The sequence below is a fragment of the Corvus hawaiiensis genome, chromosome 9 (assembly GCF_020740725.1).
Source record: "Corvus hawaiiensis isolate bCorHaw1 chromosome 9, bCorHaw1.pri.cur, whole genome shotgun sequence".
NCBI lineage: Eukaryota > Metazoa > Chordata > Aves > Passeriformes > Corvidae > Corvus > Corvus hawaiiensis.
The window spans coordinates 7,299,181-7,326,346 of NC_063221.1; the positions used below are offsets into that span (position 1 = coordinate 7,299,181).

The 27,166-nt window shown below is 49.4% G+C and overlaps 1 protein-coding gene across 2 annotated transcripts in view; it reads left to right on the plus strand.

Annotated features, from left to right (window-relative positions):
* PBX1 (PBX homeobox 1) overlaps positions 1-27,008 on the plus strand; it is a 130,286-nt gene extending 103,278 nt beyond the window's left edge. Inside the window, exons 4-9 of one of the 2 annotated variants that reach the window (XM_048312503.1) lie at positions 2,293-2,483; positions 3,449-3,584; positions 6,559-6,718; positions 14,265-14,377; positions 15,887-15,976; positions 22,413-27,008. In XM_048312503.1, coding sequence (XP_048168460.1) covers positions 2,293-2,483; positions 3,449-3,584; positions 6,559-6,718; positions 14,265-14,377; positions 15,887-15,976; positions 22,413-22,505 — 783 coding nt within the window. In that variant the 3' untranslated portion in view covers positions 22,506-27,008. The remainder of the gene's footprint in view (positions 1-2,292; positions 2,484-3,448; positions 3,585-6,558; positions 6,719-14,264; positions 14,378-15,886; positions 15,977-22,412) is intronic. The other variant, XM_048312504.1, reaches the window with a different exon arrangement.
* The last annotated feature ends 158 nt before the right edge of the window (positions 27,009-27,166 follow it).

A 27,166-nucleotide genomic window follows, 5' to 3' on the forward strand; every position in this document is an offset into this window, starting at 1 on the left:
TCTTAAAAGAGAAAAACTACTTGGGTCGTAAACACAGCTGTTGGTAACACTGACAATTCCTTGAAGAGCTTTGCAGGTCAACACTCAAAACCAGTTCCTTTCAAGTGCTTCCAGATGTTTTGCAGACCTCTCTTGGCCACCGTGCACCTTGTGCTTGTGGTTTCTACCCCAAGGTTAGGGTTTATGGATGTGAACAAGAAAGCATCACCTCCTTGGGTGCAGGACAGGCTCCACTGCCAGGGGCCAGGCACGCTTTCAGGTCTCTGGTTTAGAGCCAGTAAAAGCCTCGATTTTACCTGGCTAACTGGATGTGTGGTGCGGCTGGGGGATGTCTCACCTCCATAGCCACACTGGCCAAGCAGAGGGAAGGGAGCCCCTGGGTTCAGGCTGGAGTCAGGGTGGCCAGGCAGGGCTCTGGAGTTGGAGCAGCCAAGCACAGTAATGCCATGAAAGGCCTTTTGGCAGAGCCTTAGAGGAGGCAGGGAGCAGGTAGAGGGCTGATTGGAAGGATGACTTTTGATGGCTCTCCTCAGCCCTTGCTGTCACTCCCTGGAGGCAGGGAGGAGCCTCAGCCATCTCACATGGATGGGAGTGGAGAGCACTTCAGGGCTCTTTCAGGCCCCAGGCTGAATAGGGGTAGAGAGACCTCATGTCCTCTGCTACCCAAGTCCAAGGAGAGACCCTTGGCACAGACAGGGACAGGCTTCAGGGAAGGACCTTCTGGTTCTTCCTCTCCTTAGGCAGGAGTTTTGTTTGTTCGATGTTCTGATTCTGTTTTTGCTTTGTTTTACTCCCCAAAGAGACACCAGGTGAGAGAAGCCTTTTAACCAGGCCCAGAGCGTGGGACGGGTCACATCTTTCCTTCTCACAACCCACTGACAGAGTTTGGCTTTGCCACTGAGTTGCTTTGCAAGCGGCTGTGCTGGTCCACATCTCTGGTACCATTACCCACAGTCCTGCAAGACCAGGGCTCAGGGTTTTTCCACCTCCATCCCACTCTCTCCAATCCTACTTTTGGGAGCTCAGCCCCTGGCTTCTCAGTCTGGCTGCTGCTGGGTCAGCACAGCACTCAGTGGTGATTTTGCCTTTAATGCTCTTTATTTCATGCCAAGAGGAGATGATCTGAAATTTCTGGGGTGTCTGGGAGCAAAGAGATATCCAGTTGAGGGCTCTCATAGCTGGCACTTGCCCTGGGAAATGGGAGTCAGCAGCTGGAGCTGGGGATAGGCAGCTGGAGGGGTTCTGCTGGCCTTGGGGATGTCTCCTTGTTGGGTCTGAGCTGTGGTGGGAATTCAGCTTGGAAGGGTGGGGTAAGACATAGCAAGTCATGCCCATGTCACCAGTCCACAAATCCAGTGTTTCTTTCCCCTGCCAGCCCCTTTTCCCCATCATGGGGTGGGAACTTGGGATGCTGTCCCCAGAGCAGCCACCCACATCCCAGGAGCATCAAAGGCTTCTTCAGCCATCACTGTCCAAGTGCTGCTCTCAACCTGGTTTTTGGGGCTTGCTTCTGGGAGTCAGAGGATCCCGTCATGCCAATGAGGTGCTCATGGGGATGAAGGAGAGGGCAGTGAAGTGGCCTTCAGCTGGCCTCAAAATCCCTTCCTTGTCCCCTGGCTCCTCTTGCTGAACTGTCCTCACAGCACAGCATGGGGACAGCAGGAGCAGCTAGACAGTGCTGTGCCAGCAGCAAACTAATTGGGATTGTTACCTGCTTGCCCTTATTTGTCAGGGCTCCTGCCTCATTCAGGCTTTAATTATTACCGTTATTTACTTCTTACCTGGTGTGCCAAGAGCATGGAGCAGGGCCGTGTCTCTTGGAGAGCTGCTCCTGTGAAGCACAAGGGGCTGGGGCTCTGCAGGACACATGGTCAGGCTGTAAGGGAAGGGGCAGTGGGTCAAAAGGTTCATGGTCCTCTTCAGATAAATCTATAGCTCCTCCAGTTCCAATCAGAAAAACAGCGGCTGGGACTTCTTCATGCTTTACATGAATCGTAGGGCTTCACTTGCCCCAGCTCCATCCATGATCCCCCTGGGAGCAAAGAAATTGGCTCCTGCCTTTCCCAGCATGTTTGTTGGGAGTCTCTCATGCCCAGTGCTTGGCAGATCAGAGAAATTTCTCTCTCCCCTGAGCACCGGCACATTCTTGCTCTGAGGCTGCTCTGAAAAGCCCCAGCCAGTGAGGCCTCCACTCACATCTCCTTCCATAGCCACGCTGCCTCTGTCCTGTCCTTGACACCATCGAATGACCTTCCCATCCTGGGGTTTCTTTTGCTTTTCTTGCCATCCCAGGCGTGCAATGAGTTCACCACCCACGTGATGAACCTGCTGCGCGAGCAGAGCCGGACCCGGCCCATCTCGCCCAAGGAGATCGAGCGGATGGTGAGCATCATCCACCGCAAGTTCAGCTCCATCCAGATGCAGCTGAAGCAGAGCACGTGTGAAGCTGTCATGATCCTGCGCTCGCGATTTCTGGACGCGCGGTGAGTCTGTCCCACCAAACCTTTCTGCCCACCCACCATGCAGTATTGTTTGGGTCTGGGAGGTTTGTTGGTTCTGGAGTAAATTGAGGGCCAGCTGAAGGGCCGCGTGTCTCAGTCTTGAGCTGGAGGGGTTTTTTGACTTCCTTATCCCTCAGTTGTCTGTGGCTCAGCAGGGGAGGGGACTGCAATTCAAGCCATCCAGCCTCTGTCTCAGGGAGGCTCCCAACTGTACCTTGAGAATTGCATGTCCTGGTTTTGCTGTGGCAGAAGGAAATTCTGTGGCATATTGCAGCAAACCTCTGTGGTGAAAACCTTCATCCCTGCACTTCAGTTAGGGATGAAGGTTTATCCTCCAGGCCATCCTGTCCCCCCTAGATCCCCATTCTTTTCCCACTGTTTTTATTGTCCCAGATCTTCAATTTGCTATAAAATTATTTCATTTCCCAAGCTGGTTAGGTGCAGACTGCGGCTTGGGCTGTAGCTTGCAATGGGGAGGAGAGGCAGCTACACCAGGGGTACAAGGAAAGAGATGGCAGACAGGTAATAATAATAATGCCTAGGTGTAAATGGAACAGAATTCCCCAAGGATATATCCAGCTCTGCTTCCTCAGCATGGGGCTTTGCAGAGTAGCACTGATGTCTTTGACCACGACAGCCAGGTGTCAGGAGTCACCTTCCCAGGTGGCGGAGCTGGATGCCAGTTTGCAGACTCTTCTGTGAGCTGGAGGATACGTGATAAATTTGAGATGGAGACTTGCTTGCTTTGGAAGGTGCTGAAAAAGTAGTCACCAGCAAGGGCCAGATAAGAAGCTTCCTGGCCATGAGTCTTGCACTCCATGCTCAGAGAAGCAGAGGGGGGAGGGAGGAAAGTGGAAAATTTAAGAGTATCTAAAATTGCATTCCATTTCTGGATCTCTGGTGCTCATTTCCTTTCCTTTTATTTCCCATTCTTCCTTCATGTGAAGGCGGAAGAGACGAAACTTCAACAAGCAAGCCACGGAAATCCTGAATGAGTATTTCTATTCCCATCTCAGCAACCCTTACCCCAGTGAGGAAGCCAAAGAAGAGCTAGCCAAGAAGTGTGGCATCACAGTCTCACAGGTGAGAGAGCTCAAACCCTGTACTAGTGGGAAACTTCAGCATGGTGAAGTGTATTCCAGACCTCAGACAAGTCAGCCATGTCCAGTGTTGAGCATTTAATTATTAAATCAGTTTAGTGCAAGTTAGTGAGAGTGGATGGGAGTGCAGATGGCACTTGCAGATTGAAGTCAGGGGTGGAAAAAGAAAGTCTGAGAGAGGATTTAGGAGGTATGAAGACTCCATGGAGCGATGACTGTTTGCAGCCAAGGTGTTGACAACACAGAAATGATGTGGCAGCACCCAGAGAGGCAAAGTCTCCTCAAGGAGTTAGTGCTGGCCTGGCCTGCAAGAAGAGCGTGTTTGATCTGAAAGTCCATTCTTCAAGGGATTAAAAGCAGTAGGAAGAGTTGTGCAGGTTTTGCTTGATAAGACAGAATGGACAAGTCCTGGTGGGAAGGGTGTGGGTGTAACTGTTACAGTTTGTGCTCAGTGAGGGTGGGATTTCTCAGGGTCGTTTCTCTCAGTCATTACCCTTGTGCTGCTAGAACTTGACATCTCCCTGACTTGCATATCCCTCAAAACGTGGTGGTCAGTAAAGACAAAAAGAATTATTTCCAAATGTTCAAGGAAGCCACATAGCTCTTGGAGTTTGTAGCTTTGACCTGGGAGCTGCTGTGTTTTGTGAGGAGCGCAGTCAGCCCTTGAAGTGTTCAGCCATACATTGCTCAGGCCTGCCCTTCTTTATTTCCTTTCTTTTTGGAGCAAGCTGTGTGATTGAGAGCAAATCCATGTGGTTTCTGGTAGGCTTGTCCTCACATGAGCTTAGTGGTCCCTCTAGGCTCTCAAGGCATTCCCTGTCTTAGGCTGCTTCCCAGCCCCAGGCACATGCCGGCTCGTCACTGCAGGCAGGAGTAGCATCTGGTGTCCTTGTGGGAGCGTGTCTGCCTTCAGCAGGAGCAGCAGCATCCAAGGGTAGGTGTTGTCACCATGTTGAGTGCCTGCTGAGTGACTCCGATTGCCTCCCCTGGGCTGGAAGACCCAAATGTTGCTTCTTCCCAGACTTACCTACAAGAGGCAGCACATACTGGTTTAAGTAAAGCTCCAGCTGTCCTGATGCTTCCCCTCTCACTTCTAATTCATCTGTCCACACTTACAACTTCTCCCTCGCAAAGACAAAATGCCCAGGAGAAATGCTGCACTTAGGATGTGTTTTTGACCGTGCTGTATCAAGGCTGCTTTGTGCCTGTCTCCAGGATCTGCCTCCCTTCTTCATCCAAATAAGGTAGAAACAAACACATCCAGGTCTGGTTTTGCTGAGACTAAGTGGGAACATGGGTCACATGAATATGTGCAAGTCATGAGCAGAGTTGATATGAACTCAGAGTCTGACCAGATTAGGCAGGTTATTCACAAATTCTAAAATGCAGATAGGTTGTGGTGGCTGTATATTCCAACCTCCTGCCCTATAGTGCTCAGAGTTCACCCAGGATTTGAAGCCAGAAAAGGAGTCATAGGGAGATATCCATGTGGAAAGATCATGAAGAAGCACATTGTCATTAGTGAGAAAGCTGGACCAAGAGGTGGAATGGAGCTCCTTGCCAACAGCACCAGCTCCTGGTGCTATCAAAATGTTTGCTTCCAGATCTGGGTTGGGTGCTGATCTGAGTCTCTGCAGGTTGTATTTTCTTCTTCCTGCTCTGCAGGATTGGAGCTCAGTAGCCATTAAATTGGTGGATTCCACTTCTGTGTGGAAACTGCTGAATACTCTTAATAGCACTGCAGATAGAAAGCATCACAGGAATAAAAGCTTACGGGTTTCAGTTATCAACACCCAAGCCCAAGCAATTTCCCTAAGATAAGGAAAATATTGTGGGCTCAAAGGATGAACATCCATCGTTGTTTTCTGTGTCTTTGGTGTTTGCTCAGTTTATTTGAAAGAGGGAGCACTGATGTACTTGCTCACCAGCAAGCAAAGGGAGAATGTCCTTGGAATCTCACTAAAGGGGTTGGTATTGCTAGCTCAAGATTGCATCTCCGAGAAATTCTAGGAGTGTTGGAGCTTTTCTGGAGAGTTGCAGCATCCTCCTCATTTGCCTTATTGTCCCTTTATCCTGATAAGCTCTCTCAAACAAAGTCAGTAGTGGCTGGAAGTTGTGCAGGTCTCTGAGCAGAAGACATAGGGAGACATTATCCTGATTCTCTGTGTTCAAGTGTTGATGAAGAAGAAGCTGAGAGTTGCTTCCCAAGCTGTAGGGTTGAGTCTTTCCCATGTCTTCTCTGAAACAGTTCAGTGTGAGACAGTGCCCACAAGTGAACAAGAATATCATCAGCATGTCTCTGGGCAAACACAGTGGAAACATCTCCCACTCCTTCCCAAGGTACACCCTTCTTTCCTAGGACCAAAGTTAGGTTTTAGGACAAGTCCTGTGCTCCCTCTCCATCCTTCCCCTGAAGTTCCTGGTTCATGCAGTGGCTCATACTAAACTTGGCATAGCCAAGCTCAGCCAGACGAAGAGCATCCACTTCTGGCTTTATGCCCTGATTCCCCTCAGATGGATCAAAAGAGAGCTTCAGTGATACTGTCAGCCAGTCAGTTCTCTGTTCTCCCTCAAAGCCATGCTGGTAATCAGGGCATCCGTCCCATCAAAGGGATACTGTGGAGGAGGCAAACAAAAATGACACACACCTATTCTCAAATTGTGCAATTTCGTGGCCATTTGACTTTGTCATGTTTTTTTGAATCCATCTTAGATTTTTTGTGGGGTGGGTCTAGTGGTTCTTGTGGAGCATCCCATCTGTAGCAGAACCAGATACATCCACACAAACACAGTGCTCCTAAGGGGGTCCCATAACTTTTCCTGGGCTTGGTATGGCACACATGGGAGGGGAATAAGAATCTGCACTGCTTAACCTGAACTAATCCACCTTCCTCACCCAGGTGCACTTGGCAGAGCTGAAACTTTAACATCCTTGTCTTCTCTTGAACTCACTCTAGGTATCAAACTGGTTTGGAAATAAGAGAATCCGGTACAAGAAGAACATAGGTAAATTTCAAGAGGAAGCCAATATTTATGCTGCCAAAACGGCTGTCACGGCTACCAATGTGTCAGCCCATGGAAGCCAGGCTAACTCACCCTCAACTCCCAATTCAGCTGGTTAGTTTTTATTTTTCTTTTATTTTGGGTTGTTAGTGTTCGGTTTTTGTTCATTCTCCCCTCTCCCTCTAATCTCTCTCTTGTTTTCTCCTTTTGGTTATTTCAGCTTTTATTCTCTGGGTCTTATTTGCTTCCTTTTGTGGTCTTAAAAAAATAAAAAAGGGAAATGGGGTTGGTTTGGGGGGTTGTTTTGTGCGGGTTACTTTATTTTCTTTGCTTTTCCCCCCCCATTTTCTCTTTTTTTTCCTCTTCCCCTTCCCTGTTCTGTTTTTGTTGGAAAAAAGGATGTGATCAGAACTTGTGACTGGTGGTGCTATGCTGGGGGTTATGTGCATGGATGGTAAACACAAAACCAGAAAAATGATCTAAAAACCGTTGCTGGGATTGCTTGCACTTTGGGGGGAGAAAAAAAGTAATAGAAAAGTTGTCGTGTAATGATTTTATTTCACTGGGGCTGAAAGCGTGAGTGATCCTAATGGATAAACCCCAGCATTTCTGAGATGTCCTAGCTCATGCCATTTTGGGGGTTGTTTTGGGTAAATTTTTATCCTTTGATTTTCTTTCTGTTGTGGTTATCTCTTTGATTGCTTACATGACAGTGTCTGGATCACCTGCAAAAGTGTGCTCTGTGTGAATTTCATTTTCTCTTTGTCTCAGTGCAATCCAGAGAGATTCATGGGTCGTTCCCTTTCCCCCTTTCCTTCCCATTTGCCGTGGTTTCCATTTGTTTGTTTTGAAAGTCAAAGGCACAGAGCACTTGGCCCGGATTTCAACTCCTCTGCTAGAGGACGATGCTTAGTTCATGCATGGTGTCCGCTGCAAGATTGGCTGACCCGAACATGATCAGGGGCTGCGGATTCAAGAGCAATGGAAAATTGGGATTTGTTTACAAGGAGGGGAAAAAAATTAGCTTCATGGGTGCCATGTACTTCATTATCCATGCAAATATCTGTGTGCCTGTTTTCTTTTTAGGGGTGGGAGGGAGAGTGGGAATGTGCCACTCTTGAGCCACTGAGCTGCGTGTCTGCTCACAGTGCCCTTTCCTGGGGATGTGATGCTTGGTGGTATCAGATAGACTGCTAAGAGGCAGGAGGGAAGCAAAGAGGAGGGAGGGGGGCAGCAGCATGTTAAGCAGACCATGCAGATGCCAGTTGCTGTCACGACATGCTTCTGTAGTGAGCACAACCCTGCCTCTGCAAGCATCAGAGAAATCACACTCCAGAAACACCCCTGGCTCTGGAGGATTTGAGTGGAAGTTGGAGAGGCAGGGGTCAGACAAAGGGAAGCAGTGACATGTCTCTGGCTGGTGTCCCAAACCAGTCCCCCACCAAAAAAGCAAATGCAGTCTGCTACCCACAAGCTAATGTGTAAGTGGGAGTTGATCACTCTGTGCTGGGGAGCTCTTCCACACGTTGGACTCCCGTGGATGGCTTGGACAGGGCAAGTGGTAGAAGGCTTATTCAGTTGGGCAGTGAAGTCCCTATACACAGCCCCTTAATTTCCAAGGGATGTGGTACTTGCTAATGGTCTGCCCCCAGAGCCAGTGAGCACAGAGATGCTGCAGGTCAGAAGGACTGCTGGGACAATCTCTCCCACCTCCCATCTTGCCCAGGGCTGTCTGCTCTGGCTCGGGTGCTCTGAGGGCTTAGGTGGATGCAGCAGAGCTCTGCAGAGACAGTTTGCTGGAGTTTTGTTTGATTCTTTTTGGTTTGGGGATTTTTGTTCCCCTTCCATTTTCTCAACTGCTGAAGATTTAACTGCAGTTTCAAAAATGTCTTTCTTTCCAAAGAGTTCACACAAAATACCTGGTGACATGAGGCCTCCTGATGTTGACATCCCCTGTAGAAAAGGCTGGAGGGAATTCTGCTGGAGAGGCCAGAATTGTGTATGTTGAGGGAGAGGCCTGCTGCCTGTGATGCTGTCCTACAACCCACATCAGCTTGGACCAGAGACATAGCTTTCCTTCTTTTTCTTCAGCTGGAGGCAGATCCAAAGGTCTGGAATAGCAAGAGAGCAGCTTCAAATTGCCTGAGTGGGTTTGGATCTGGGCTGCACATAGGAGAATAAGCATTTCCTCAGTGCCTGACTGGTTAAAGAATGCTCCAGAGCAAGGCTGTTTCCTCGACTTCCCCACAGGCAGTAACATGGTTCTTTTAGAGATCAATTGGCCAGTGCCCTGCAGTAAACAGCTGAGATAATCCCTAGATAACACTGCGCTTTCAAGAAAGGACAAACAGTCCTTTTATTAACAGGGAAAACTTGAGCTCCTGGGTCCTCTTTGTGGCTTGATTGTCTGCAGTCTGGAGTCATTGACCTCTTTTCACGTGCCTGAAGTGTCAGCAGTGCTAAAGCAGTGTGAGGGGAGCTCGAAGGCCACCGAGATCTTTCTTCTGCTTAGAAATAAAGTGTTCCTAACCTGGCCCAGATCCCACACCCTGCCTGTAATGCTGCGACAGTGGCAGAGCAGTGGGGAGGCCCTGGTTGCTCTGGGTCAGCTTGCACAGATAGTGGGTTTGGGTGTCCTTGTAGGTCCTCTCCTGAGAAGACAGCTGGAATTGTGTGAGATTTTTATCTCCTGACAGTTGAACCACACAGATGTAACAGCTCAGTCAAGCATCCCTGCATTGTCACATTTTGGGACAAAGACACGTCCTGAGGACATCTGGAGTCATGTGATCTCCCGTGCTTCAGGTTGTCCTGTAGGTCCTAGCAGCTAGAAGCACACCTGTACATGCTCATGCTAGGTCTGAAATACCTGTCTGAGAAAGATTTGGACAGTGGTGTCCAGGACCGTGAGCCATCAGATGTGCTGAATTCTCCAGGGAAGAGCACGGAAGTGGATGAAGAGGTGAAGAACTAAGATGGCCAATGCCTCTTCTTTTACACCATGGACTTCTTTCTGTTCCGAGATCATTGGCTGAGACTTTGGTGAGGAATTAGCATGAACAAAGATAGGATTTTCTGGGAATTTGTAGGACCTTCTGATTTAAATGCATTATAGGGCATGTGGAAAGAAAGTAAGCAGAGGACAGGTCATGAGAAAGAAATGACCAGCAGTGTGGTCTCTGGAGGACCATGATGTTGGAAAAGGAGGTGGAACTGGATGCAGTGGTACCTGGGACAGGAGCTAAATTCATTTCTGCTGTGGCTATGCAGGCCCATCTGTTCTCATTGATGCCCATGTTACTGGAGATTGGTGAATGGCTACAGTCAGTCAAAGAGATTGGCCACACATTGACAAGGGCAAGGATTGCATCTGTCTGACCATCTGGCACGTTCAGAGCAAGGTCCCCCATCCTCAGTCACCCAGGCCTGAATGTCAAACACCTTTTCATCCGGAATACGCACAGCTGGGCTTTATCAGCCAGATGTTCAAATAAGCTGAGATGTCTGGCTCATTTGGGCTAACAACTCCCCATCCTCACTTTGATTGTCTAGATAATCTCGGCACAAAAACCACATGGCAAATGAAACTTATTTTATGTGGGCAGACCCTTTTGCCAACCAGAGTCCTCAAGGGCCACATACAGGTGATGGCATCCAGTGAAATCTTAAATGTGGAACAGCCAAAATTGTCCTGAGCTGATTTTTTTCTCCTGGTCATCCTTTTGTTCTGTAAAAATCTTCTTGTGAAGCTGCTGTCTGGAAATGTACTTCATCAGGCACAAGTATCTTCTCTGCCTTCCTCCATTTGTGTCCAGAACACATTACTGGAGAGGATTCTGCTTCAGCAGAGACTGTTCTGGTTGTGGCTTCACTGTCCTGAGTGTTGTTTGGCAAGTGAAAAAGAATCGATGTCCTCCTGGATCAGCCCTGGCTTTTAGACCTGCTTTGTGGCTTTGTCCAGCTGAGGAGCAGCATGGTCCATCACCACATTCTTCCCTCATTTTTGGCCATGGTAGAGACACCACAGAAAGTCACAGGAGGCATAAATCTGTGCTCTCAATGCATGTATGTGATTGCTTTTGACTTCAACTAGGAATCTTGTAGACATGACCAAAGTCACTTCAGATGTTCAGTGTTCTGGATCTCTCTTGTTGGTAGTAGGTGGTATGAGGCAGCAGATGAGGATGGCTTGATTTCAGCTTCAATGAACACCATTACCTTGTTTGTTTATTCTTTGTACCATTTCAGTTGTCAGATACTTTAGAGAAAAGTACTTATTAGAGGTCCTGTAAAATGGAAGGTGGAAGAATTGTCAGAACACAGAAGACATCAGAGAAGCTGGAGAAGCAGCTCTCTGAAGAGCTGGAAAAGTGGTGCAAGAAATACCAGGAGTCAAGTTTGTGAAGATTTTTGAATTGGAGGCAAAATTGAAATGGGCTTTGCTCATCAGAGGTGTTAGGGGTAGAAGAAATCTTTTAGGGGGCATTGTTTTGATACAGGCTTTTACCCAGGGCAGGATTTGACATAGCCTGCTCAGACATTTCCAGCACTCTTTCTGAAGCTGGTGCTGACCTGATAGAAACTCAGCACCAAGGAACAGGGGGGATAGGTCTTGGGTTTGAAAAGATGTCTGGATGCCGAAGATGAACCACTCTTCCACACTGCTACAAGTCATGAGTTTTCTGGTACATTTTTTTGTCTACACACAATAATTCCAGGGACTTCCATGCCAAGATCAGAGCCCTTTCCTCTTGGGTTCACAAGCTCAAAAGATGAGCTTCTCTCATTCATAACCTCTCAGTTCCTGAGGGGCCCCAGACCAAATTACAATCACCAAAGGCCAGTGGTGCATTCAGGAAAAGAGCGTTTCAGAGGGACAGATTAGATTTACAATGGAGCCTCCTCTAGTGGAAAGATTCGTCTTGTATTCCTGGATCTTACTTCTGTGGAGGACATCTGAGTCTTAATTTTCAGGGCTCTTCACATTACTGCCCCCGCTCCCAGCTGGGTGCACACCCGCCCCTCTTAGCCGTGTCTCTGAGACTTTGGGCCATTGTAATTTTCAGGCATGGTGAGTGCGCAGACAGCCGAGCGCTGAAGCAGCAGCGCGGTGGTGCAGAGGGCTCTGCAATTACGGCTCTGATCCAAATGCATCCGTACAGGCGGGGCCATTGGTATGCGCATATTTATCTCTGCATTCACATCAGCACCAAGACATATTTACCATTTAGATATGCACATATATTGTAAAAATACCCCTTGCCAATAGCAGTGTATATCTTGTAAGTGACATTTCCAGCACTCCTCATGATTTCCAAGACACTGTCGCTCTTCAGAACTAGAGTTTGTGGCTGTTTGTTTATTTTTATTTCCTCCCTTCCAGTCTCAATTTTATGGCCAGGTTTGTTAAGTTTCAATAAAATATCAGTTAAGTTTATGGCATTTTTATTTGTTATTGTTGTTATAATTTTCTTTTGGTAAGGGAAGGTGGGATGAAATGTTGCTCAGCTGGCGGCAGAGTGATAGCAGTGCCATGCCAGGTGCTTAGAGATTCCAGAGTCCTCTTTCCAGCTCTGCCACTGATTATTTGTTTGATCTCAAAGATTTCTGCTCACCTCAAAAGAAGAGGAGAATATTCTCTGCTTCTTATGAGCACTAGCTGCAGAGTCTTTTGATTCTCAGCCACTGTGGGAGTACAAAGCTCTGTTACTACCCTGTGCTTTTATTAAGGTGGTCAAAGCAATCACTAAGAAAATGGGGTCGGAAGCATCTTTGTGTGTGTGAAACGTGCCTATCTTCACACTTAAAGTTGAGCACTGTCAGGGTGGGCTGTCCCCAGTCTGCCAGCTCGTTTCTCTAGGTTTCTTGCCTTTAAAATAGCGAGTAACCTGAGAGGTTGGGAAGTGACAGGAGCCCTTTGCCAGCCGAGCAGAGGAGGTGATGGTTACAGCTGCCTCCTGACTCGTCCCGGTTATCTTACGCAGCACTGTGGGGATTACTCTCCAGAACAGGTTGGGCAGGTTGACAGTGAGCACGGACAATGAGCTATTCCTGGCTTCGCTCTTTTCAGGCACCAGTGGGAGGGTCCTGATCCAAGACTCACTGTGCTCAGGATGAGTCTTCCTCTTGTATCTAGTAGCGATGTTTCTGCTTTCCTTTGATTCTGAGAATTGCCAGCACCTGACAGAAGAGCCGGTCACTAAGAGAGCAGCAGAGAACATAGTGAACATGAGGTCTCCAGCATAGACCTCCCACCTGCTCCCTGACCTTTGTCAGAAGTCACTTCCTTCAGAGGAACCTTCCTGGTCCACCTCCAGGGCTCTCCAGCTGGGATCTGTCCAGCATTTCTTCCCTCTCTGGCAAAGGGAGGGGGATTGCCAGGCATTTCTCAGAGCATACGCATGAGCCATAGTTGGGCAATTCCACCAGGACTGTGGTTGCCAGTCTTCCAAGCTGGAAATGACAGTGTAGATGATGAGAGTATATTTGGGACTGGAGCCGAAAGCGTAGCTGACCTGGGCCCCTGAAGTCTCTCCTTTCCAAGGCTAACGTCATGTATAACTAAACCTTGCACGTTGAGCTGTCTCACACTTAACGCGCTGATCTGCACGATAAATTCTGAAATAATACCATAAAACCTTTTTATTTATTTTTAACCCCCTTGCTGCCTTCCCTGCCTTCCAGTTACACGATGGGTTTGTTTCTTCCATTAAATGGTTCAGGTGCTCAGATATCTCAAAACTGGAAGCATAAAACTATTTCTGCAAAGGCGGGATTTTTTTTTTCTTTTCATTTTTTATCCTGATCCCACCCAGTTGTCTTCACCGTTACAATTTTTTTAGTGTAACATTGACGACTGGTGCATGCAGTGGGGAATTTGCTTAGCAAGCTTGTTCTTCTGGGGCAGCTGGCCTGGGAGGGCTGCGACACCCTTGTGTTCTCTCACGGGCCATCACAATGAAGGACTTTTGCCAGCGTGATGGGCACTGGGAGTCTAACCCAGGTGCCTTCACATTTTTGTGAGCCTTTGCTCCTGGTGCTCTGCAGTTCTCACCAGTGACGGGTTCCTGATGTCCTGAAGGCAAACCCCATGCACTGCTCCCTCGCAGAGCCTCCCTGTGGGTCAGCCAAAGCTCCAGCCGTGGGGCTGGATGGGATCTGGAGGTTTCACCCTGCAGGGAGCAGCACGGGCTAGAATTACCCACCGTGTTCTGAGCTTCTCAGCGTGGGCTTGGTTCGCCTGCTGCAAAGGCTTCTGCTCTCAGTAGTGGGGCTTGTCTGGGTAATCCTGATCTCCAGTGCAGTCTGCTGGGTGCACACCTCCAACAGCCAAGATCCTTCAGAGCTGCCTGAAGGATTCTGATGCTGTCCAAGTCCTCCAGGCTGTGTTTTGTTTGTCTCAGTCAAAAGCATGAAGAATCCTTCCTCCAGCTGAGGAGCTGTTGAAGAATGTCCTTGGCATTGAGCTGTAACATGTGGCTTTGAATAACCTCAAGAGTGCATCCTTTTTTTTTGCTTGCTCTGTTCTTCATACTACTAACCTGACTGTGTGTTTTGTTTTTGTGGTTGCTTTGCATGTTGTTCCTTCCTCTTGGCTGAGAGTCATGGGGTGGATCTTTTTCCTTTCTGTGATTCAGGTGCCTCACTCTTTCCTTTCCAGGTTCTTCCAGTTCTTTTAACATGTCAAACTCTGGAGATTTGTTCATGAGCGTGCAGTCTCTCAATGGGGATTCTTACCAAGGGGCCCAGGTTGGAGCCAACGTGCAGTCACAGGTAGGGACCCATCCAATGTACTGCCAGTGAATGCATTAGTGTTGGAGGAGCCTTTGATTGTATTGGCACTTCTCCCTCCCGTCTGAAAAGAGCAAATCTCAACCAGCACAAATGAACCAACCAACACTTTAAAAAGTAAAAGCAAACTGAAAAACCAACCAACCAAAAAAAGCAACAGGCACAACCACCAAAAAAAAACCAAACAAAAAAAATCAACCAAAAAACAATCCAAAAGAAACCAAAACCAAACACCCAACCAAACCAACAACCATGGTCTTGAGGAGACTTGCCCACACTTTGTGAATGCATTTGGCTCTGGCTTGATAGTCGTACTTAGGAGGAGAGAAGGTGTAGGAGAATAGACACAAAGTCAAACAAAAGCAGCTCAGGTTTAGGTTCTGCTTGCTTTATTTTTCCAAGGGAAGGGGCCAGATGTTTGGACTGGTGTCTCGTTTTACAAGACTTCCACTTACTCCTTTGATGCCAAACCAGGTGTCTGCTGAAAGGCAGTAAATGTTCAAATACATAGATAAATTTTTAATTTTTTTTTATAAGTAAAAGCCACCCTTCACCATCTCCCCACCTCCCCAAAGCACAGGCACTCACACCACCCCTGTACATACCAGGAGGAGAGAGCCAAGGGAGCTTTGAGCAGCATTGCTGAAACATCAACCCATGCTTGGGGCAAAAAGGAAGAATTTAAAATAGGAGCTCACTCAGATCTCCCACCTCCCATCCAATGTCCAGATGTGCCATGGGTCCCCTCTCTGGCATCTAAGGCTCTTTTCTGTGCTGAGAGACAACAGCCGCTCTGACACTTCTGCATTGGGCAAGGAGAGTTCTCTAAAGCCAAGGCTGCTTCCCCCGTGGGGCTGGACATGGAGTACTCATCATCCGTGGGCAGTGAGATGTGCTCACCATATGCGCCACTGCTGGGGCTGGGGTGGGGGAATGAGGGAGAGGAACAGGGGACCCAGAGGAGAGCTGCTGGTACCTTTGCCATGGTAGGTATATTTCCTTTCTGGGCCTTCCACAGTGAAGGTGCTTGGCCGACTCCAAAGATGTCCTTCCACTGCTGTGAGCAGTGCTTGGGGTCAAGGGTGGAAGAGGGTAGGGGTGGGAAGGTGGGTGCTTGAGCACAATGGTGGACATGGCTGCAACGATGTGCTCCAGGAGATGCCACCCCATACCTGTCACGCTGTTCTCCCTCCCCACTCTTTTTGTCAAAGGACATGGGACCAAGGAGAGTGTGACAAGGCTGCTGGGGCAGGCAGGGGATGGTGAGGGAGGCAGGAGAGGTCCTCTGGCTCATGTCTCTCCACAAGACCAACTGCAGCTCTCTTTTACGCCTCTTTGAATATCTACCTTTATTTTTATTATGGTGATGATCACGATTATTGTTACTACTGTTCGTTTGCTTTTATCTTAGCAAAGATGAATGGAAGCGGCTTTGGCCACTAACCTTTCATTCCCTCTAATTTGTGTTTTTGTTGTCATTGGTCTGTTTAGGTGGATACCCTTCGCCATGTTATCAGCCAGACAGGAGGATACAGTGACGGACTCGCGGCAAGTCAGATGTATAGTCCGCAGGGCATCAGTGTAAGAAAAAAAAATAGGCTTGGGTTCTGGTTTTTGGTTTTTTTTTTTATTTTTGTTCTCTCACTACCAATTATTTCAAAGCCATAGGGCTCAGAATGCCAGTTAGTAGGACTTGTCTTTGCCTTTACGGTCACCTAGTTTATTCCTTCTGTATTGGTCACGCCAACGGCGGAAGTTTGCCCACAAAAAAAGTGGCACCAGGGCAGGCTGTGTGCAGGCAGCTGGCGTCTCAGACTGTCACAGCCCATCAGCGTTCGCCCAGCACCTGCGGCCACACGCGCTCAGCCGAGAGGAGCTGCTAAACAGGTGACACCTCATGTAACCACAGTGGGGAATGTCACTGCGAACGCCCCAGCCCAGAGATGGTTCCACACGGAGGCCAGTGGCACCATCCTGGAGCGACCAGCTAAAAATAACCCATCCCTGGCTGGCATCTGAGAACGTGGCAGCAATGGGGTTGGCAGCGATAGCAATTACAAATAAAAGGAGGGAAAAAACCCACAAAGCCAGCCAGTGTCAACCCAAGAAAACCTCGCCCAAGCGGGCTGGGGGAGGATGCGAGGGGGAGGGCAATCTCTGGAGCATCTTCTCCTTGTTCTTGGGTGCGCTGGCGGGTTCTGACTAGCATGAAAATTCATAGCGACAAGCTGTGTCGCACAGGGGGAAATCGATCAGACACACACAAGGAGAACCCAGTGTGGATTCGGGACAGCAATCCAACTTCATTTCTCAGATCAATCGTCCACCATCTCAGCGGCGGTGACAGCAAGCTGAGAGAGGAGGGCAGCCTGGAAAAGGAGGCTGTGAGTGCTGAGTGGGTGGTGGCAGTGGTGTCCGGAGTGGCACAGAGGAGGAGGCAGCTGCCCTGGACATAGCTGGCTGCCACAGGATGCTGATGGTTGAGATAGGGTGGTTTTGAACTAGTCAGGGAGGTGATGATCCTCTGGGTGGGATGGTGGTCCTGCAGGTGAGACCCCAGTATGGTGCACCATCCAGTCCCATCACCCTCCACTCTCCTGCACCATTTGTCACCTGATGTGTGACCATCTTGCAGGATGGCCACCACCAGCGTGTGGAGAGGGTGCAGGAAGAGGGGTGCCCTGGGACGGGGGGCTCTGAACCCCTCCTGCGGGTGCCAGGGCTTAGTGGGCGGCTTGACGTCAGGAGGCAGAGGCAGGGAGGATTTCTGAAGTAATGTAATTGAACATGTGCAGATAATTATGTCTCATTACATAAGCCCCTTGCAAAAACGGCACTTGGAAATGCCACATGAAAGAGCCTATCGTTCCACATTAATTTCTCTGTGCGCTGAATTTATTCCCTTTCTGGCTTTTTAATACTTTGAGAGTAAATGAATCGCGGGCTGATCATGATAAGAGATGATACTTTTGTATAAATTAAAATACCCCCAAGGAAAGAGGCTGAGCTGATTACAGTTGCAGTTGGCTTGGAAAATAACAGTGGGCTGGGTTAAGCCAAAATTTGGGGGGGAGGGTTGCTGCCGGGGATTATGAGGCAGGGAGGGGGTGATGGGGGAGACGAGAAGGAAGAGAGAGTGAAAACACAAAAGCTGAATAGGACACGGAGAGCTGAGTTGGTGTTTCTGGCTGTGGTTCTCTGTGGGAGAACCAGTGTTCCCATGAGTAGCAATGAGAACTGGTGAACTGAGAGTGGCAGGGGCTCAACAGGACACCTCTGTGCTTCCTAAACGGGGACCCGGCATGTTTGTCATCTGATGTCTTCTCAGGCTGGTTTTCAGGCAGGGCAGAAGCCCAAACTGACCCGTATTGAATGTTGTCAAGAGGGGGGCAGGTTGGCAAAGGGACTGCACTGTGTGAGTGACTCCTCAATTCCCCATAAAGCTGTGTTAGGCATGGGGAATGAGGCAGGGAGTCCAGAGCTGAACACGTAGGAAGCACCTTCTGGATTGCCTCTTTGTCCCCAAATACTTTGTTTCCCCTGTATCCCAGTTAGTGTGCTCCAGCCTGATTGTCACTTAATGTCTTCCCATCCAGTGAGGTCCCTTGATGGATCCCAGTTTGTCCACCTTCAAGTGTGGCTGTCCTTTAGGAAGCATTGGTCCTGGGTTCCTCAGTGCAGACAGGGTGGCTGTCTCCCAACAGACAGGGCTTCCCTGCCTTTTCGTGAACCCTTTAATGCCAAGGAGGGGCAGTGGAATGCAGAGCAAAGCTGATTGTGACACAGAAAGCTGCCGTCCCCGCATCACCCGAGCATCCCCGTGAGCTGCTGGAAGGAGATGAGCCGAAACCTAGTCAAGAGCCCTGTCACAATGATGTCTGCACAGGACTGAGGTTAAGTCATCCCTGGAGCCCGTCAGCACCAGGAAGTCAGCAGCAGGTTGCCCAGCTCCGCTGCTAGAAAGCTTGGCAGGGGAGACAACGCTCAGGGTTTGCCTTCCTTGATGGAGGATGAGTTTTTAAATGCATGTAAGTCGTGACAGCTGAGAAGAGGGATCTACCCAAAGCCCAGTTCCCTGCATGTCTCTGCTGCTCTGGCTGACAGGCTGCTCTGCAGGGCGGGATGGGCTGGAGTTGGTTCTGCATCATTAGCAGGATAATGGGCAGTGTCCCAGCCATCGCCAGCCCTGTGACCCACAGACAGAGGGAGACAGAGCTGAGACAGAGGGAGAACAGAGCCTTCTCTTCCATAGGTGGGGACAGTGCCAGTCCCAGCATGGGATGGGGACACTGACAGTGGAGGGGTGGTGGAGACAGGAGCTGTCTTGAGGATACCCAGTCTTGGGTCACACTGAGAAGAAGCAGGGACCTGCCCTCCTTTCAGGAGGTTTGGGGCCTGAGCCACCCTTTTGGCAAACTGTGGGGCTGTAGGGTTTTGCACCATGAAGTGAGAGTTGTTAAGTGTCTGGGCTGTCTGGACAGTGTTTGTTCATGGGGGTCCACATGTGTACTCAGGAGGTCTCTGAGACCAGGGGTTTCAAAGCATTTAGGAAAGCTTAGGTTCTGATGGGTTCCAACAGAAGCTGGATCTTTATTGCCACAGTCCTCTGGAGGGTTCCACCCTATAACATCACCTTTGCTGCCAGTGCCTATGGCTGTAAATCCACAAAGTGTTCTACTTTCCCCACATGCTAGTGAATGAGTGAACTATAGTTATCTTAAAGCCCTTTCAGAAATTTGGTTTTGGACTTAATTTAACTTACAGATAATTTAAAAGTCTAAAATGAGGAGCTGTTCTTAAAGTTCATCAGACAGTGAAGTTCTTGAGTTAACACTACTGCTGTGCAGACCTGTGCCTGTTCACAGAGCAGTGTGTTTGTGACCTGGATGGTAGTGGCCAGTGGCTCGGTGTGATGGGAAGTTTTGGATCCACTCTTGCCAACAAAGATTGGTACATGAAGAAGCTGAGAGCTCCTTACTTGATCCGAGATCTTTCGTTCTAAAAATTTGAGCCTTGGGAAGAAAGTGGTTGCTCTGTTCCTCAGCCAGCTGCAGTTCACCATCATGGTCAAGCTTTGGTTCATGGTCATGGCCACCAGCTGGGGTATAGAAGTTGGTCTGGCAGGGCTTTAGTGCACAAGCTCCATCCATAAGGGATGCCTTGGTGTATTCTGATGGCCAGGGATGTCTGGCCATGATCCTTGGGAAGGGATGTCCAGACAAGGCTGGAGTCTCTGGTGGATGATAAGACCTTCAATGCATATTGTAAGGAGGCCCTGATAGAAGCTCTTAAAAGCTCAGAGGTTGAAAAGGCTTTGAGGCTGCTCTGTCAGACTGGCTGGTAACTGGTGGGTTTGGAGGTTGACCTGACACCCTGTGCCATTGTTGATGGGACAAGGATTTGGTCACAGGAGGTGGGATGCTGGGACAGCCTCCGTGCTAAGCAGAAGGCTCCTTTAAAAATTGGCTGAAAGTCATCTCCCAGCCCCATGTAGGAGGCCCAGGCAGGGAGCCAGCCAGACTTGCTGGAGGTGACAAAAAAGCTGAGACCTGTGGAAATGGGCACCAAAACAAGTTGCTTCAGCAATCATTTGCTGGGGCTTCAGACTTGGACAGTCACCAAGGCTTTGCCTGTGCTTTGACACCAGAAGGTGACATCTGAAGAAGTCACCGCTGTGTGCAGGGGCTCTGCAAGGAGCAGCAGCCTCCTCAAAAGACTCCCTTGTCCTTGAGGGAGATCCCAACTGATTTACTACAGTCAAATCCCAAGGGATCTCTGTGATTGGAAGAGGTAGAGCCATCCGGGTGGAATTGGATGAATCCCACATGTGGCTTGATCCGTGCAGCAATGGAGTGAACTCCAGGGTGAGTGGGGATGGTGCCTGCATTCCCTCTGCCTGGGGAAGGATCTGGCCTCCTCATGGAGGGCTTTTCTATACCAAAGGATGGTGTTGAGATGTCACAGCCAACCTTGGGTCCTCCTTTCCATCACTTGACCCACAACTTACAGCCTTCCCAGGCTGGGTTGGCCTCTCCCCAACATTCTCTTGACTTCCCACTGGATGTCACCAAGGTTGTGTTTAGCCACACAAACTCCTGAAGCACAGGAAGGCTCATTCCCAGTCTACAGTACCTTCCAAGGATTTTGGGGAGCAGGGTGCTGAACGTGCAGACACTGCTCAATTGCTCCTTCCAGCCGTGGCTGGCAGGCAAAAGCCTCGCTAAAAATAGTTGAGTACAATAGGGCCGGAGCCCTGCTCCACGCAGCCCCCACCACTCTCCCCCCTCCTGCTTGCCATAACGACCCTGCAAACACTAAATGGCATCTGAGTGCATTAAGCAGCAAACTGTCCAGTGACATAGCAATTACGGCTCTGAAATAGATTTGGTGCGTCACGGAAGATAAGGGTTTTGAAAGTTTCTGTTGTGATTATAGCTTGTAACTCCAACAAATAACAGGCTTGGTAATAAGAGGCTGCCAGCACAGCTATTGTGGTTCTCTCTCACTGATGGCACGTAAATTGCTATTAATGTCCTAAGTGTACTTGAATATGCCAGTCTCAGGGCGGCGGAGTTGGCTCTGTGTCTCTCTTTACGCGGCCTGTCATTGTCGGGCTGATTATCTACAGTAATTGCTGCCTCTTGCAGCAGTTCAAGACGTGTAAGGGTGGATATTGCATCTCGGGTAGTGCAGGGATGGTGGGTCAGGGCCTGGGTGTGGGTGGGAGCTGGTGGGGGCAGTGGGCATGGGGTAAACGGGGCTGGTTAATGCTTGTGCGTAGTCTGGTTTCACACTTGCACACAAGGTGAAGTGGAGTTTGCTAACCTGTGAGCAAGCTCAGGTCATGATTCCTGCTTTCCTTGCTGTTGCCTGAACCGTGCACATATGGAAGAGCACACAAGCCCAGGAAGGGGTGTGCACACCTCTTGTCTTTTTTGCTTTGTGCATGCCTGCTGTGAGGTGGTCTGCCTCCTCAAACAAGGGTTTTTGTGGCTCACCTGTGATCAGCTCTTTGCTCCCATCTCAGCAGCCTCTCAGGGAGGCAGGAGCTGGGCAGCAGCACCTCAGGGTGGGGAATTTTCCTACCCTCACCCCTTTGGGGTGTGCAGGGTCCCAGCTGGCAGGGCCAGCATTGGATGATGCAGCAGGCAGGGGAACAGCCAGAGTGGGAGAAGCAGCCTGGGCATGTCTAAAGCGGGACAGCAACTGCTGCCAACTGGAGCTTGGGCAGTGGTTGGGAAGGATTAATTAGCTAAGCACTGAATCAATGTCAGAGCAGGCAGAGGAGGTTGGGTGTGACATCTGCTCCTCTCCAAAGGGGATGGCAGCCACGGAGGAGCAGCTTCTGTGCGCTGCTGGCTCCTGCCTGCCGCAGCCAAGGCCCTCAGGTAGCTCAGCTCTGGAGTGCCTGGAGAATTTGGCTCTGCATCTGTTTTTAGGAGAAGAAACATGTTGTCTACCATGCTTTGCTGCATGAGCCCTCAGATGGGATATAATGGTGGCACCTCTGTTGCGCTGTGGCTTGGCTTCCCTTGATGAGGTGGAGACGTGGAGCTTTTCTGGGGGGCACAGCTCAGCAGTTCCACGGGACCTGTTGCTTGTTCTGCGTGTTCACAGCACTTGGGTTCAGATAACATTCAGGCTGGTGGTTCTGGAGTGAGGTGTTTGCTATTTTCTTTCTTCCATATGAGGAAGGGTCATAATCAGGGGTTAAAAACCCCCAAATGACCAGAGCTTGGGGTTCTGGAGAAACATGGTTTTTTAAGGGATGGACTTTGTGTGAGCACTTGCAGTTTATCAAAATCTGTTTTCAACAGGAATGTTTCTGCCCTGTCCCACTGATGGAGCCCTGTGGTCTGGGGTGGGATGGGGGAGTCAGAGGGGACATCTTTGCCTCCTACACTGGTCCCATCTGAGGGAGAAGCTGGGGGCAGGGGGTCTGAGGTGAATGGGTGCTTTGTGTAGGGCTGTTTGTGCCCACTGGGTGACTGATGTGTCTGTGTGTCGCTTCCTGCAGGCTAATGGAGGTTGGCAAGACGCTACTACCCCATCATCGGTGACCTCCCCCACAGAAGGCCCTGGCAGCGTTCACTCTGATACGTCCAACTGATCTCCCAGCAAATTGCATCCCTGGCTGAGCAGGCCCCGGCGGGGGTGGGAGGGGAGGGGGCCTCTCCTAACACCGCAGCAGTCAGACTGGAGGTGAACCCAATCAGCACACACAAGAAGACTCCTTCTCTTCTCTTCTCTTCGTCGGGATGCTTTTTTCAGCCAATCTGGACACTTCTTTATACTCTCTTCCCTTTCTTTTCTGGGTAGAAGCCGCTCTCCCCCTCCTTGCCACTGCCACAACACCACTCCCTTCCCCTCCCCCCTACCCACTGAAGGTAGAAGGATTTTAAGGAGGAGAAGCAAAAATCCACCACCACCACAAAAACCAACCCCAGAGCAGTATACAGCCTGATGCTGGGTGTATTTCTGAGGAGCCACAAATGTACCTCAGTCACGTCTTGCTCCCTCGCTAGCAGGCAGCCCCTCTGCCTCCCTTCTTTCTTGCTACCTCTCCGTAGGGAATCGCCACCATAGGGAATCTGCTCCCGCCTCATCTCCGCAGCCTCCTGCACTCAGCCCTGCCCCAGTGAGCTGTCTCTTGGGTGCTGCAGGGACAGGGCAGATGGCACAGGCCCCATGTACGTAGAAGGAGCCAGCCTGCTCCCGTTCACTTCCAGAAGGTACCATTCCCATTGCCATTCCCAGCCCCAGGGAAACCGCCAGCACTTCCCAGTCCCAGCCCTACTTGGCCAAGCATCCGTCCCGCTGGCTGCTGTGATCTGGATGAGCCACGAAACCCTGCTGTCCTCCCTGCCGGTTGTTGGAGGAGAGAAGAGGAGGGAAGGATGGGGAGGCAGAGGCAGGTGAGAAGCAGCCATTGCTGATAATGGAGGTGCTTACACCTTCATGGAGCTGTGTGGGATCAGGCATGGATGGCTGATGGGACACCAGCACTTCTCTCACAACAGCTAGAGGGGCTGGTGGTGGAGTTTTCCTGGTGAGGACAGTGTCACAGGGTGTTGGCTCCTGTTTCCAGGAGGTGCTGCACTGCAGGAGAGGAGGAGCTGGGTTCCCCAGTTCAGGCAGGACCCACAGAGGTTTATGCCACCCCCTGTGTTCCCAAAGCCCTGCTGAGCTGGTAGCGAGGGATGGGCAGCAGAATGCCAGAGGCTGGAAGTCTGGAAGTGCTGGGTTGAGTGTCTCGGATGCTTTTGATAATGCTTCATTGCCACAGGTTTGCTCTGTAGGACAGGTGGGTGCCCCACTGAGGGGTGTCTGTGTGCTGAAGCTGCTGCTTTTATCCCAGGAGTTACCCTGGGCAGTGGCCATGGAAGAACTCATGGGATTTTCTGCACAGCTTTTCTGGTCCACTGTTGGGACAAGCAGTGGTGGCTGGCGAGCGAGGCTTCATCCTGCCCCTTCAGGCTCATGCTGGGAGGACGTGGCTTTCATGGAAGAGCAGGAAGAGGCAACACCAGTTTCCCTGGGCAGCAGGCTGAGCTATGTGCCCAGGTGGGACTTCTGGCCATCAGTTCTTAGAGTGGGTGTGAGGAGGCTGAGCCAGCCTGCGTCAGGACCCTGGGTGTGCTGGGAACTGGTGTGGGTGCAGGATGTCTGACACCTCATAATGGATCTCAGTATCCCTTGGGATCAATACCTCACGCTGTTGAATGTCCATGCCCACCCTGCTTGTGCTGGCCTCAAGGTGTGAGCTGCCAGGAGGGAGCAGAATTAAGCAGAAACCATTTAAAATTAGAGCTCTGCCAAAAATATTTCCACCTTTCTGCTGGAAAAAATACTAGTCCTTGCCTGCAGGGCACAGTGGTGGTGTGGCCACAGCTCTGACACACTGTTACCTTGCAGCACAGGGGCTTTATGGGTCCAGCAGTGACACTTCTGGCTCCTTTTGCATCCACGCCAGGAGTGAGGACCCTGTGGCAGAACAGGATGTGACATGAGGGGCCTAGGGCTGCCTCCTAGCTGTGTGTCAAGAGCATGGAGAAGGTTCTTTTCCTGCAAGGACAGTCTGGAGGTGCTGCCCACCTTCCCGAGCTCTGCACCTTCCCACTCTCCCCTTCTTCCCGTGGCGTCCCTCAGTGCTGCCTTTCGTCCACTTCCAGCTTATTTTACATGAACCTGTTCTGGCAAAGCATTCCAGGGACACGGGACTGGGTCAGGCCTGTTCTCCCAAGCGGCAACAGTGCCATGCCTTTGGGAATGCCAGTGTCCCTCTTGGAAACCAACCAGGAATGAACCAAAACCACTGCCTGCTGGAGCCAGCCCACATTGGGGCTGCCCTCCCCTGCCCTCCTGCCCCTCCTGCCTATCCCCCTGCCCAGGCACCCCCTGCGTGGGCTGGGCCCTCACTCCTCCACGGTACTTTGCAAATCCCCTCCTGAGTTCCCCAGTTGGTCCCTCCAGTTTGTGTTGGTGTAGCTGCTTGCTTGCCTTTTTATTTGCTTTTTTTATTTTTTGGGTTTTGTTTCTTCTCCCCATTCTCCTCCCTTGCTCCAGCCCCAAGTGTTGTGGGTTTTTTTCTTCTTTTTTTTATTACCATTTTTTTTTCTGCCCAGAAAAACCTGACTTCGATACCAAAAAAACAAAACAAAACAAAACAAAAAACCACAAAAAAACCACAAACAAAAAAAAAACCTGCAGAAACTCAAAAAAAATAAAAATGAAAAAAAAATCACAAAAAAAACTCGATGATTCTTTCAGCTTTATTAACATTTTCCATTGTTTCTTGCGATTTGTGTCTCGTTCTTTGTAGTATTGATGATAACGAACATTTGATAATGAATGTTCTTGTATATTCAGATAAAGGAGAAAAAAAAAACCAAAAACGCAGTCGGAATTTAATAGTGTTTATAATAAAAGAATAAAAAATGACCCTCTTAGCACGCAAAATTGAACAGGGGGAAGGTCCTGTCCCTGTTCTTTCTGTGGCAACAGGCGCTTCATTCCTGTATAGTTTATAACATCAGACTACCTACATTCATCCTCCTTTTTTTTGTTTGTTTGTTTTTTCCCATGGTTTGGTTTTTTTTCCATTTTCTTGCATTTGTGAATTAGTTCAAGAATGCTAGAAAAGTGTAGAGTTGTGCACACTCATTTCTTCTTTCACAATGTTTAAAAAGTGACGGTAATTCATTTTGTAAAACTTTAAAAAGGAAAAAAAATGGTTGGAATAGTGAGCATTAATAGGTACAGTCTAACACTTTATGTTTCTTAACGTTGAGACCCAGAAATGAACCTTTTTGTTTGTTTGGCATTATTTGGGATGGGGGGGAGGGGGGGGGGGGCGCTTTGATGATGATGATGATGATGATGATGATGATGCTGAGTTTATTTTGACCTGAGACGATGGCCTTGCCGCTTCCCCTGCATTTTTGAGCTGTGACCTGAGTGATGTGAAAAGTGATGGTGGTGTTTTGGGGGGGAGTTCTTCTCCCCAGTCCTTTCACATCCCAGCTCCAGAAGATCCTTGCGTGGCTGCTCTGGGGCTGAGCAGTGGGATTACATCTCCGAAGAGAGATGGAATTCCGAGGGGTTTTGGGGGAGGAGATGGGGAATCAAGTCCTGAGCCCCCATGGGTCTCCATTCTGGGGATGTTGCTGAGCTGCGTGGAAGTGATGCAAGGGCAGGAATCCTTCCCAAGATGTGTAGATAGCTGTACGCTCTGCCCTGGATCCCAGTGTCCCAAAGCTGAAGGGTTTGGAGCAAGGAATGTTCCAACCTCACGTCGCCCATGGACCTTGCTGAAGATGAGGTCTCGCAGCCTGGCCCCCAGCCCTGGCTGCATCAGGGTGCTGAGATGGGACAAGGGGTGGGACATGGCCAAAATGGCCCCAAATCCAGCCCCAAATCCCAGTGGCTGCAGAGTGGGGTTCAAGGAGGAGTGCTGAGGAAGGTGCTGGTTGGCATCACTTCAGTTTTCTCTTAAAACATTTTCCTGCTCCTCCCAAAACGCCTGAGCTTTTCACATCACTGACTGGTTTAGGGTTTGGGGTGTTACTTTTAGTCCCAAGGTTTCTTGGAGTTCTTTTGGTTTTGTACACCTTTATTATTATTATTATTTTATTATTATTAAGACGATGTAAATCAGACATTGCCTGGGGGGTTGGTTTTGTCAGTTTGCTTTTTTTGTTCTTGCAAAGGCCTTTCTGTCCTTTGTAAAGGTGATCCAGTTCAGAGTTGCTTTTTCTTTTCTATTTTTTTTCCCCCATCTTTTTTTTTCTCTCTTCCTAATGGATTCCAAATATTAAAAAAAGAAAAAAAATAAAAAAAATAAACACCCCCCCCCCCCCCAAAAAAAGACAAAAAAAAGACTCTCTGTTCCAACCTGGTTTTGAAACTTTAAGCTTTTCTGCTTCTGTAAAGAAAAAGGCCTCTGTCTTTCTGATCCCAATTGAAACTTTTATGTTCTATGACGATACTAACAAGGTGTAGGTTTTACAGTTTCCTGATTTGTACTGGTAATGCATATTCCAAATAAATAGTTTCTTTTGTTGCAAAAAAAAAAAAATCAAAAAAAAAAAAAAAAAAAAACCAAAAACAACCAAAAACCCTGAAACCAAACCTGGTGTATTTTTTGGGGAAGAAAAAGAGGAAAATAAGCCTGGGGTTTTCCCCTTGGGGTACCGGGGGCAGGAAGGCTTTGGGGTGCAGTGAGGGGGTGAAGAAAGGTAGTAAATACCCTTATGTTGGGTCCTGTGCCTG